Source organism: Sphaerodactylus townsendi, linkage group LG02 (genome assembly GCF_021028975.2).
Source record: "Sphaerodactylus townsendi isolate TG3544 linkage group LG02, MPM_Stown_v2.3, whole genome shotgun sequence".
In the NCBI taxonomy this organism is placed as follows: Eukaryota; Metazoa; Chordata; class Lepidosauria; order Squamata; family Sphaerodactylidae; genus Sphaerodactylus; species Sphaerodactylus townsendi.
Genome location: NC_059426.1, coordinates 96,026,306 through 96,040,350, shown reverse-complemented (window position 1 = coordinate 96,040,350; position 14,045 = coordinate 96,026,306). Strand labels below are relative to the sequence as shown.

At 43.3% G+C, this 14,045-nt stretch overlaps 1 protein-coding gene across 1 annotated transcript in view; it reads right to left on the bottom strand.

Moving 5' to 3' along the window:
- Positions 1 to 274: 274 nt before the first annotated feature.
- The window catches only part of DCDC1 (doublecortin domain containing 1), a 362,770-nt gene continuing 348,999 nt past the window's right edge, over positions 275 to 14,045 (bottom strand). The window contains exons 38-39 of the mRNA XM_048484584.1: positions 13,339 to 13,448; positions 275 to 795 (exon numbers count right to left, since the gene is read on the bottom strand). Of these exons, the coding sequence (XP_048340541.1) occupies positions 724 to 795; positions 13,339 to 13,448 (182 nt within the window). The 3' untranslated portion in view covers positions 275 to 723. The remainder of the gene's footprint in view (positions 796 to 13,338; positions 13,449 to 14,045) is intronic.

Below are 14,045 nucleotides of genomic sequence, written 5' to 3'. Positions count from 1 at the left end.
TATTTCTGGAAACTTTCTAGTTTAGGAACATGAACTCAGACATGTATGGGAACTTTTTCCATCCAGAATATATTTTCCCATCAATTTCAGAGAAAACAAATTACTTGGCTTGGACAGTTTCTATTATCTGAATTTAATGTTGCCTTCTTTGTGCACACGAAATCCATAAGAAAATCAGCATACACATGGAGCATTGGATGTATGTAACTTTGGTAAGCATATTTTACTACAAAGCACAAAGACCAGGAATATCAAAAACACCTTTAATATTTGGTAAGTTAAAACAAAATTCTAACCAGGAGGATATTTATTAATTATTTTCTAAGATCCATACTGTAATGAAACTCAAAATACATAGCAGTGTTTCTAATTTAAACTATAATATATAATTTAAGGGGCACCAAAAACCATTTAGCATTATATAGCTCTTCCCTTGGCATGGTAATTTAATTGTACATCTAGTTCATGTAGCTTGCAAACCAACATGGAGAATGCAATCTCACTTATTCTTTTTTTTTCAGCATAGTAATGCTTCACCCTTAGCTAGCATTTCCAGTACAATCAAAAGTATTACCCAGAAACCAAACTTTCACAAAAATACAGTGTAAAGCTATTAAAAGGAAGTCAACCCAACGTGATAACTCTTGGAGAAAATTTTACTTTCACTAGAGTGGATGCGCTGATAAAATGTCTGCAAAATCTATCCAGCTGACATAGTAGCAGTTAATTTTGAGATGATGGTGGCTTTTCATTTTTCTGGAAATATTCACTGATGGCTAAAGAATGTTCTTCTTTCTGGGAAAAAGGAAAAAAAATCAGAAACCTTTTGGTTAATTAGAAAAAAAGAAAAGACAAACATTAATTTGTCAGAACAGGTGCATTAATGTTGATAATGTTTTAAAAATTATAGAAGTAGTTTCTTCAAATTTTGATGTGAGTTATGAAAGCTAATTTCCTTTTCATAGCTCTGTGATAAAATTTTATCCATGTTATAAAAAGGGCCTTTACAAAAATGACCAGAAATCTGAACTACCTGGCCATGCAATAAAAACACATTTCGCTGTTGCAAAGTGCCAGACAAGCCAAGTTTAGCTAGAAATTGATCAATAAGTCTTCTTTTTACACTTGAGTACATTCACTTTTTCTTTGTAGGATAATAGTTTTTTTAATGGGTTTTCCATTAATATCAGTCTTTACAGTTAGCAAGAAAAGGCAGACATAGAAAAAGTGACAGGAACAGCAAAAAAAGTTTTAGTAGTTAATGATACTTTATAACATACTGGGAAGTGCTATGTTGCTCTTTTAAAAATAAAAGCAGACATAATCTTAAAAACTGACTGTTTTAGCAGCATAAAAAGGATATAAATGCAACTGAAAAAGGTGTAGAGGGGATTCTTCCTTTATTCAGGAAAAAATCATGTATAATCATATCTATATTTGATAACATTAAATGAAAATGTATCCATTTCTAGTGATGTTTCAACAGGCACATTTCTCAAAACATTTTGCTGACTAGCTGTCAGGTTCCCCGTTCAGACACTAACTCACCTGATGGGTTCAAGGATTTTATTGAAGACATGAGAAAGACAGCAGAAGACAGTTCTGGCGAAAGAGTGCCAAACTGTTGATAATATGTTGCAGCAAATCCCCACCCCCACATGTGAACCAAGACAGTAGAAAGAGTCCATTACCAGCCATGGAGCTCCAAGGCGAGGGAAACAGATATACAAGCCTCAGTTCTGACACTAGCAAACAGCTTCATTTGGAACTCTTGTGTTCTTTTGATGGATTTCAGTGTCTGCCTTTAATACTTCAAATCTTCCCTTATTGACATGGAACAGTCCCTCTAAGCTATAGAAATAGAAAGCTATGGAAATAGAAAGTTTACAGAGTAACAGAAGTGGGTTGGTGTTTTTACACACTTATTGTAAAATTGGAGCTACACCTGCTAAGTCCAGGTTAGGTGCTAAATATACAGTTTGGAACAGTCTGCAAGCTGACCTCCTTGGCCATTAAACGTTTATATTAGGGTTTCTATGTGTGTGTTTTTAAAATTCATTACTGTAAGAGTAGGAGTTAAGCAAATGGTGATGACAATTTTATCAGTTTCATCACTTAACTGAGAAGGAAATTCAAAGTTAATAAACCCCCTGTGCACTTACAGAAATACACAAGAACTGTGAATCAGTTTTCTTTAACCCACAGTTTAGAAAGCAGAAACCTGAAAACTTTTCCAGATTGACAGACAAGGATTTTTTTTGTCTGTTTTTTTACACTATGTAGTTTCAGATGGTTTGGAAACCCTGATACATGAGTATGATGGGATTATTCAGATGTATATTTGAAATTACTTTAGAAGTAGAAGCCACAAATGCATGGGAGCACACAGCATCTCAGTTCAGGATGCTGTTCAATGTGAAAAAGGCCCTTATACTATTCCACCCTCAGATACCCCAAATGCAAGTGGGAAGGGTTACCAGTCTCAGAGGCCACTGTTCTTAAACATAAACTAGCAATATCTGGTGCTTGCCAATGCCTAGAACAGCATTCCCAAACTCCTGAAAGCAGAAACACTCCCCCCCGCCCTCATCCCGTGAACTGGAGATACAATTCACTGTTACAGCTGAAATAGTACTCTAAGTACATGAAAGTGCACCCACCCTGAAAGGGTATTTCTTTAAGTGATTAAGAGTTACTGATCTAGGTATGTTGAAGAGGTCAATGCAGAGCAATGGGTTGGATACAGTGTAAATTTTCTGCTAACTGAAGGAAAGGGATAATTTTTGTCAGTTCTCTCTTTCAGCCACAAAGCACCAATTTCACTTTTGTGCAATTCCTGAGGGTCCACTAGAAGATCCGTGGGTTGCAGCAGGTGGGAGAAAGGAAGAAAATTCTGTTCAACTAGCAAAAGTGCCATCTATTAGCAGAAAATTATTCTGGACCCCATGATTCATGTAGAAACAAGGGCCATCAGCCTGTTTGCAACCCCCCATAAGATTGGGCTGTTGAAGAAGAAATAAAGTCCTAAAGGATAATAAGAGATGGACTATTAAAAAACAAACTTTCCTGCATTTGAGGAAATGGTAACAGTAAGGCCTGTTTATCCTAAGATTTAAGCACAATTCTTAAATAATTAGTGTTTATGTGTTATGCCAGTGTTAGCTGTGCTGTGAGCATTTTTCTATGGTTAACCCACTGTCTTAATTGTAGCAGGAGCTGACTGTGGGCTAGTAGATAGGAGAGGTTGCATTTGGAATAAAGTCCACACAAGGCTTAATGCTTTAGAAAAAAAAATGGATAAGGTTTATTGCCTGAGAAATCCATATTGAGATAGAAAAGGCAATATAGGTACTCTGTCTAAACCTAGGATAGAGAGAGTCTGAGAGCACATTTTGTCCTCGTGGAAGCTGGAGTGAGGGGAGGGAGAGAAAGAGAAAGAGAGAGAGCACAAAAATTGGAAGAGAAAGAATCAGTCAAAAGGAAAGAAGTTCCTGGGACTTATTATAGATAAACGTATTTCCTGGGACTTATTTTGGGTAAACAAAAAGACTGCAGTAGAACAGAAGATAGGAAGTATACAGAGGGATCTGACCTGTTCACCTTGCTCACCCTACCACCCCCTCAGGAGTACTGGATATTGTCAAAGTCCACTTCCAATATCAGTTACGGTATATTCATAGGATTGCCAGCTCAGTGCTGACAACCAGTGGGAGCTCTTGGGGAAGACAAGTTAATGAGTGCTAGTTTGATGCCATGACATCAGTTCTGGAATGAATTCAGAAGTGACATCATCACACCAATGTAACTCTAGGATTTTCAGTGAAATACAAAAATGTCAATCCAACACAATAGTATCACTTTCAGGTTCATTCAGGAAGCGATGTTGTGATTTCGGAGCAATGCTAATTTACCCACCATTCCACCTCCTGCCCTACTAAGTTGTGGTGGGAAACAGAAGCTGAAGTGGGAGACCTGGCCCCCCATACATTCAGAATCAGCTGCATGGCATGGGCTGATCAGGAAAGGGCTGCACTGACTGGAATATGAATTCCTAATTCATATTCTTATTATGCTAAGTTGTTTATCTAAACCACTTTTTTCTGCTCTCATTTTGGTTAGCAATTCAGTTACTGGTCTTCACCCTGATCTTTTGAGGTATATAAAAAGGGGAAGAAAGAATTGTTACTGGGAAGTCCTTCCCCACCCACCCCATTGGGAACACCTGCAGGGGGTGGGGCCTGGCAGCTACAACAGGAGTTCCACCAGCAGCCCAAGGCAGCCAGCCTGCTCAGCCCTGCCTGGGACAGACCCTCCTGTTGGTCTGCCTGCTTGGTGTGGTAGTAGTTAGCGAGGCTATAGGTTTTGGGGAGAGCGGCTGAACAATGGGGGCACCTACTTTGGGGCAGGGGATCCCGGTATTGATGGGACGGGGTAGATATAGCGGTAGGCGGCGGCCATATGATAGAAGACGAACAAGATACGGTCATGCTCGTTCGCCTTCTGACCTCCGACCTATCCCAAGAGACGACGGTGGCAGAGTTCAGGGTTACTCTGCTTCGTCGCTGGTGCTGATCAATGCCAGGTCCATCAACAATAAAACCGCTGTGCTCCGAGATTATCTCGAAGCCCAACAGATGGACCTGGCTTGTATCACTGAAACCTGGGGTGCGTGAGGGTGAAACCGTCGCCTTAGGCGAAGTCACGCCACCCGGGTTCGCGTGCCTCCACCAGCCACGAACACAGGGCCGGGGAGGTGTGGCGATGTTCATCCGTGATTCCATTCCCTTCAGGGCGGCCCCCATCCCAGAGATTGCCCGGCATGGAGTGTGTCGACCTAGAGTGGTTGGTCGTGGAGAGGATGGCGGTCCTCCTGGTGTACCGGGTCGCCCTAAGCGCACCAGGGGACAGCCTGCTGCGGCTGCTGGAGGTGGTGGCGGACTGGGCATTCGCGGTTCCCCAGTCTTATTATTCTGGGGACTTTAATGTCCATGCCGACACCGCCTCATGTACAGTGGCTGCGGACCTGGTGTCATCCATGGCGGCACTAGGCCTCTCCTTGGTAAGTTCTGGCCCCACTCATGAGGCCCGGCCACACGCTGGATTTGGTCTTTGGTTTGGGGGTTAATATGGTCATATCCTCTACGGATAGAATGCCATGGTCTGACCATTACGCCTTGAAGGTTCGGATGGCCCTGCCACGCCAAACCCGTCTAGGCGAGGGGCTGATTTATGCCGCCCGCTGGAGACTTATGGATCCGATTGGTTTCCTGAATGCTCTGCGGGACCCTGAACCCGCCGGCACACTTTCGATGAGCAGGTGGAGGACTGGAACTCCCGGCTCTCCGATGCCATCGAGTTTGTTGCTCCCCGGCGTCCGCTTCGCCCCCGTGTTCTGCAGGCGCCTTGGTATATGGAGGAGCTGCGCCATATGAAACGGATGCTTAGAGCGACTAGGAGCGAGTGTGGCGGAAATCTCGCGACGGCGCTGCGCCAACATCTTATAGGGCGTTTATGAAGAGGCCTATGAGATAGCTTAGCGAAGGAGGCGAAGAGGGCTTTCTTCTCCTCCTCTCTTGCGTCTGCTAGCTCCCGCCCGGCGCAATTATTTCGTATAATTAGGTCTTTGACCTCCTTATCGGAAGGGTCTACAAATCATCGATTGGCTATTAGCTGTGAGGCATTCTCATGAGCTTTTGCAGATAAAGTCGCGTTGCCGCCGGGACCTTCCCGCCACGTTATCTACAATTAGTGAACTGGAGGCTCCCTTGCCGTCTTGGGCCCAAGTTTGGCCCAGTTCTCCCTGCTCTCGAAGCCGCTGTTGACAGGGCCTTGGCTGCTGTTAGACCTACTACCTGTCCTCTGGATCCGTGCCCCTCCTGGCTTATAAAAGCTTGCCGGGCGGAGCTACGACCCCATCTGTTGAACATCATCAATGGCTCCCTTGAGCAAGGGGTCTTTCCGGATGGGTTGAAGGAGGCAGTGGTCCGCCCACTCTTGAAAAGACCATCGTTAGATCCTGGTGATCTGGCCAATTACCGCCCCGTCTCGAATCTTTGCGTTTCTGGGGAAGGTAATTGAGAGAGTGGTGTTGGAGCAACTTGAGGGTTTCCCTGGATGACGATCGACTTTCGACCCCTTCAGTCCGGCTTCCGTGCTGGGCATGGGACGGAGACCGCTCTTGTCGCCATCACAGACACGCTCCGTATGCAACTTCGACCGGGGCGGATGCGGTGCTGCTGGTTTTGTTAGATCTTACCGCAGCGTTTGATATGGTCGATCCACGACCTTTTGACCCACCGCCTGGCCGCTTCGAGTACAGGGGCACTGTCCTTCAGTGGATTGCCTCGTTTCTCCGGGACCGGAGATCAGCAAGTGTGGTGCGGGATGAAGCCTCCCGGAGGTGCCCGGGCTTCAGTGCGGAGTACCGCAGGGAGCGCTGCTATCCCCGCTATTATTTAACATCTATATGCGACCACTTGCTCAGTTGGGTGCAGAGTTTTGGGCTGATTTGTCCTCAATGTGCTGATTACACTCAGCTTATTCTGTTAATGGAGGGGGGAGCGATTGCCACCCCAGCGGCTATCCAGCAAAGTTTGGAGGCGGTAGCTGGTTGGTTGCAGCAGAGCAGGTTGCAACTGAATCCATCGAAGACGGAGATCCTCTGGCTGAACCGCGGGGGTGAGGTTAGGGATTTCCAGCCGCCGGGTGTGGGAGGGTCTCATTGGCGCCGACCTCTGTTCGCAGTCTGGGGGGTCCACCTGGATTCGTCTCTCTCAATGGAGACCCAGGTGGACCCATACAACCCGGACTGCATTTTTCCATCTTCGCCAGGCCCGGCGGTTGGCTCCCTTCCTCTCCCAGGCGGATCTGGCCACTGTGATCCATGCAACGGTCACCTCCAGGCTGGACTATTGTAACTTGCTTTACGCAGGCCTTCCCTTGCATTTGATTCGAAGTTAAAACTGGTCCAACATGCGGCAGCACGCCGGCTCACAGGAGGCGACTTCAGAGAACACATCCAGCCTGTGTTGTGACAGCTGCAATTCGGTTGAATTCCGAATCATCTTCAAGGTGTGGGTTTTGACCTTTAAGGCTTTGCGCGGCCTGGGACCCTCGTACCTTCGGGACCGCATCACCCCATATGTCCCAACTTGGCCTCTGTGCTCTGCAGAAGCCAACTTACTGGTGGCCCCCGGCCCCTCTATGATGCGGCTGGCCTCCACGCGGGCCAGGACCTTTACGGCACTGGCCCCGGCCTGGTGGAACACCCTTCCTCCAGCTGTCCGGGCCCTGCGGGACCTGGGTGAGTTCCGCAGGGCCTGTAAGACTGTGTTGTTCCACCGGGCCTTTGGAGTGTCCAGCTGCTGATATGGTGCCCCCTTACTGCCCTGCCCCTAGGGCAGTTACATCAGGGTCCCCTCATATTGAGGGGTCCTGCCATCCCCCCCCATGGGGGTAGGTTTTAAATTGGGGTCGGATGCCTTTTATTATGTATTATGGTTTTTTGCTGTTTTACGAGTTTTAAGCTATTTTATGGATTACTATTAATGTTTGTTACCGCTGTTTTAAAGATTTTAGTGACTTGTTTTACCATGTTTTATGCTGTACACCGCCCAGAGCCCCTAGAGGATGGGGCGGCATACAAGTTTAATAAATAAATAAAATAAATAAATAAAAATAAAATGTATGGCCAGAAGACAAATGCCTTATAGTCATGTGTTAGTGTGAATGTAGCCCATTTTTTTCCAATTTGAGCCCAAATCAACTTTAACATAAATCTGTCTGGCTCTCTCACTCTTTGGCCATTTCCGCATGACAGGATTATACTGGGTTACAATCAGAATCATACATACTGGGTCTAGTTTCTCCCTTTGCATGGCTGCTTGGGAGGGAATACTCCAGTATGTTTCGCATGAGCCTGGGGCTTCTGTATTTACACTGCAAGCATATCCGCGCATGTACAAACATCCCCGGTGTCCGACATTCTGATTGGCTGTTGTTTTTGAGTGGCAGCCTGAATGAAAGTCTCCACCCCACCTTTTGAATTTGAATCGCTGTCGTCTGCCTTTACACCAGCTCAAGTAGCTGTTGGCTTAGGTTCTACATCTGGTTTAAAGTAACACCACTAATCTGGCCAATGGCTCACATAACTGCTATATAGGATGTTTGATGAAGTAGAAAGGCATCACTACAAAGTAAAAAGAGTAAGAGGGATAATAAAAAATATCTGGGTGGGATCATTATAAGCAGTAAAAAGAATACTAGGCATTCATCAAGCCCAACACTGGGAAGTCTATTAAAGAACCCAGTCAATCAAACATCACCTTGTTCCCCCTACTATAGCTAGTAGAAGCTGGGGGAGAGATCTATATTCAGTTAATCATGTGACTGCTTACTGGGTTTACATGAAATTACAGAACTAAGATCTATTAGATCTCTTGCTCTTTGTCTAGTTTGGTTTGGAGACGGCAAAGCTGTAAACAGATGTTACTTGCTCTTTAGTTTCCCTTCAGTTGTACAAACTAATCTTTTTAAAATATATATATACTGTCAGTAATCTTTTGTGGTTCATCTGCATCAAAAGTAAACTCCACATATGATTCACACTTAAAATGAATTATAGAAAGCAGATAGAACCCTCTTCTAGAGATAGAATTGCCAACATAGGCAATTCTCAAGAATTTCTCATACATTCAGAATAAATTGAAATAAGAGATAAGGAATTTAAGAAGATTACATTTTAGAGTTAGAGGATGATCAGCAGTTCTTTTCTGACCTCTGGTGGTCACAGTGGAAAATACAATCAGCAAAATGAATTCTTTTGGGGGTGGGGAGGACTGCAAAACTCCTAATTGAGATTTGGTAAACTGGGATCTGGGAGAGAAGACAACATGATTTTGGAAGCTAAGTACTTAGAAGGGAAATCTCCAAGGAAGACTGCAGAGGAAGGCAATGGCAAACCACCTCTTTTTCATACTTCCCTTGAAAGCCCTTTGCTGGGTCTCTAGAAGTGGGCTGTGACTTGATGGCACTTTACACAAACAAACTGGGATCTTGACCTCTCTGCTACTTTTTTCAGTGGGCAGAAGAGCAGATTCACAGATAACTTTTTTATTTTCTAGGCCACAACACAAGTCTGATGATTTTTGTTCTGCTGATGATATGCATGCTGCACAGACCTTTTCCAGAAACAGAAATCTTACACATAGAATTACTATCTTCTATTTCCATTGACTTTAGTGGTCTCTGTGCCACTAGACATTCCTAACAGATTTTTCAGCCCAGGAAAAAGCAGACCACAAGAATTGGGATGAGTGATATGGAAGAAGGCAAGGAACACCAACATGAAAGTGAAGAGTTACAGACTTTCCCCTGTGCCTAATATAGGAGACCTGTAGTTCTAAGCCAATTATAGTTGTATGGTTTTCATACAACGATGATGCAAGAAAGATCTCAAAGGCATACAGAGATCAATTAGAGACAATGTGTATGCATCAGATTCCTTCTTTGTTACTAAAGAAGTAGAGGCCCAGGAAAAAATCAGAGGAAAAAAACCTCTCTCCACTGCTCCTGCCATGCTTCAATTTTTGCAATGAATGAATTTAGAAATTTTGTGAACCGCTGGGAAAAAAAGCCTCCTAAAATATTTTCTGTTTTAGAATGGCTGGAATATGCTAAGAGATCACAGGATACAGCAGTTTGCTATACTTTCTTGCTTTAGCACTGGATATTGGTTTTTGTAGTGGTGGTGGTGAGTTTGGCCCAATACCAAAACCACAGGAAAAGCTGAGACAAATACTGGGAAACCTGAATATTGGGTTTCTGCATTCTGCAGTGGCGTAGGAGGTTAAGAGCTCCTAATCTGTATCTAATCTGGAGGGATGGAGGGTTTCTATCTAATCTGGAGGAACTGGGTTTGATTCCCAGCTCTGCCGCCTGAGCTGTGGAGGCTTATCTGGGGAATTCAGATTAGCCTGTACACTCCCACACACGCCAGCTGGGTGACCTTGGGCTAGTCACAGCTTCTCGGAGCTCTCTCAGCCCCACCTACCTCACAGGGTGTTTGTTGTGAGGGGGGAAGGGCAAGGAGATTGTAAGCCCCTTTGAGTCTCCTGCAGGAGAGAAAGGGGGGATATAAATCCAAACTCCTCCTCCTCTTCTTCTTCTTCTTCTTCTTCTTCTTCTTCTTCTTCTTCTTCTTCTTCTTCTTCTTCTTCTTCTTCTTCTTCTTCTTCTTCTTCTTCTTCTTCTTCTTCTACTACTAATGCCTGGTCTCTCTGGTAAGCCCAAAAAACCCCTGAAAAAACTGGCCCTGACCCCTCTCTCTCAACTTACCTTGGCTGTCTCTATGGTAGGCTTCCTGGTTGGCTCTATAGGGCTGAAAAAAACCCTCCATCCCTCCTGAATTGCTGAATGCTGATGCAGAAGACCATAGCTGAATTGTACCCTGCCCTCTTCTGTCCTGTGTTTGGTTTCCAGAGCAACTGTGAGGCATTCTGATTGGCAAATGAGAGAGCTTGCGGGAGAATCTCCATTAGTCAATGGTTGCTGTGCATTTTTGCCGGGAGCTGAGCTCCTTGCAGAATTAGAACTTCTGCAGAGAGGAGGGGAAAAGGGGAAGAAATCTGCTAGTGGCCAATGGGATTTCAGCATAGAGGCAACACTGCTCTTTGGCCAATCAGAGGTTTTTATTCTGGGATACTTTCAAAAAATTTTGGTACCTGACCAGTAAAAATTCCTAAGCAGCCCATTCTGTTCCAGGCTGATTTGATTCTCCCCCTCCCCACTCCCTTGTTCTTGTTTACTGGTGTTGTCTTGTCTGTCTGTTTTTTGGTGGTTGTGTGTTGGTGGTGTTGCTGAAGCCTGGATGGGCCTGTGGGTTTCCACACATTTGCTCTGCTCAGAAAGATGTCATGCTTTGGTTAGCCTAGCTGTCCGTGCCACAGGACTTTGCCTGAATTTTGATAGATTGGTTTGGTGCTTTGTTTGGAGCGTGTAAGGGCTGGCAAACATGCCCCCTGTTAGGGTGTTTTGGTATGTGTATGGCTTTGTTTCTGTAAGGGTGATGGTTGTCATGTGATAATTCTGGTGGATTGGGTACTTCTGTTGTGGCTCTGTGGTAATGTTGGCTACAGGGGTGGGGGAGGCATTACATGCTTCTCTGCTTTTCTCAGAGAAAGCTGTTGAGATCAGAACAGATTTGGCACCAATTTGCTTAATGCTAAAATGACTCTCAGTTGAATCTCAGTTGATATTTTTGAAATAATGGAATCTCTTTTGTGTTTCTCTTGGAGCTGCTGCAAATTGATAAAAGCACAACCTCTGGACATTGCCAACTTTATTAAAATTTGACATGATCAGGTATTTACCTAATTAAACAGGATCAACTTCTTATCTTATGGCACTATGACCCACATGAAAGAGAATTGTTTTTTGAAAAAAATATTAAGAATTGGTAATAGCATGTACCTTTGCCAGGAGTATTTAATTACTATGTTTTTGTTTTGATGGCATGGGAATGATTTCAGCGTCTACATGCATAGGAACATATTATTTGCATTATTAAAACCACGACTGGCTAATCAATTCATCCATGATCTATAACTATTCAATTTAATTTAGCTGCTAGGGATGAGTCACATGACCATTCCAACGCAGACAACAAAAATGCTTCAGTATATTTCCGACATATGTTAAGATCATATCTATCTTGCTCATGACTTAAAACACATTTTGATTATTTTTTCAGATGTTTGTGAACCATACTATAAACATTCCAGTCTCTCAGATGGCTTGACCATCTCATTGCCCTTTCAAAATCTGACTTCAGGACTTAAGCATGTGCAGAATACTGCTATGCCTGTAAAAATAAGTTTGAACTGAACCTTACTATTGTTTAACTATGCAATCCATACATCATACAATCTAAAATTTACAGTGAAGAATACTGTAGACTAAGGTGAAATTCAATCAAGATATTCTACAACTAGTCATCAATTTGCATATGAACGTGAATGTAATTGTGAAGAAAGATTGTTCAGCTACAGTGAATACCCTTGTAGGTGAAGGCTGACACTGAAGGACAAGATGCACAGAAATCTGCTAACAAATTTACAACTATTCACTAAATGTAATTTTTATGGGAAGAAATCTGACTTTAGTACAGACAAAAAGCTTTTTGCTACTAAAATTATGGAAATATGATTTTATGCAAAGTTTTTCTATTTGTATTGTAAAAAAAATTAACCCAGTAAACTGATGAACTAAACTTCCCCTCTGGTGGCTTTGACAACTCAGCAGTATTGAACTATAAATGCTTGCTCTCCCTTGATTCCTTTTCTTTGAGTGAAGATAAATACAGTTCTTGCCTAATTATTAAAATATTTTAAAATGCAAGAAATGCAGTTTCTAGCTGTGAATCATTCCCAGTGAGATCTGACATCACAAAAAAATTGGGGATTGTAATCATGTTCTGTATAGAATCACCAGTAGCAACTTGGCTATCAGCCATATTTCTTATATACTTTCTAGAACAGAAGTTCAGTGAGAGAATTATAGGCCCTTTCCGCACACACAAGGCGATTCAGGTTTGACTCGTGTCTGCGGAAATTGTTACCTGAGCTCAACTCCTCTGTTACTCCGCACAGCAGCTGAGCTCGTGTCTCTGGAGACGAGTTCAGAGGGTGGGACCACCTCCCTGCGCTGTGTCCCGATTGGTTGCTGACTCGACTCTGCTGTTACTGGTTTTTTTTAAGGTGCACTTCTTGCCGCCGCTGCGAGTCTCCCGTTCTGCGCATGGCTGAAATACTGCACTGTGATTGGCTGGCTGGCAGAGTCGAGCCGAGAGAGATTCTGCACTCTGCCGGCTTCGGCTTGAGTGCAACCCGAGTTCACCAGGAAGTTGCACCTCCCAGTCGAGCTCGAAAATTTGACAGTGGGGGGGGAGCAGAGTCAGACACAAGTCGAATGCTACAGCTGTGCGGAGTACCCAGGTCGGACCTACGTCGAACTAAGGTCGAATCCTACAGTGCGGAGGGGCCCATAGTGATCTCCAACATAAGAGGCTGCCCCCCTTTCTGAATGTATTCTACTTATAAGTGAAGTTAAGTGGGCTGTTTGTTCAACAAAGATGTAGTGATTCTGAAATGGCCACATTAATGGTCTATTTGTCTTAAATAATATTATCCATATATATTGGATATATGTTATTATTATTAATTAATTAATATTAATTATCCAGCTGATTTTTATATATCACGTAAATGTAACACTAACAATACTTAATTTATGGTCAATCATGTACATACAATACCACCCTATAACATTTTAAGATACAACCTGTCCTATATTTTTTTTGAATGGTGAGACAATAATGTCAGTTGCTTCTGGACCTTGCTGCTTTCGGATTCTGGTATAAAGAGCTCTGACTTCCACATCATGCATTACGGCTGCAATAACAATTTAAAATTTAACCATTAAAATGCTATTTCACACATTTTAAAATAAACAAATAGGTAACTAATAGTGCAATCCAGAACAGAGTTACTCCAGTCTAAGCCCATTGACCTCAATGGGCTTAGACTGGAGTAACTCTGTTATGGATTGCACTGCAAAGCTGCCAGTGTGATAACTTGGAAAACTTACCTTTGTATTTGGACAAGGAAGTGGACTATTTAGATTAAAAGATTTAGTAAAACACAGGGAAACTTGGTTTTGATATTGAATTAATTCATACTATGTCTGGACTGAGACATCCTTATCACTAAATGCCTTTTAGAACTAAATCTAGGCCTGGTAGACTGATATAAGTCAATGGCATTGAGTTGTGCTAGTGCCCAGGCCTACACTAAACATACTGAAATGACTTCATGTCCACAGAGAAATGGAAGTATTTCTATCCTCTGTAGCACTGACATCCTAGATCTGGACCAAAGCAAGATACATTAATGCATGTTCAACATGTATGAGGTCTTGGACTATTAGTGATATCAGTGGCCCCATCATGCTGCAGTCTTAAAGGCAATGAAGTTGCTGAAGTTTATAAT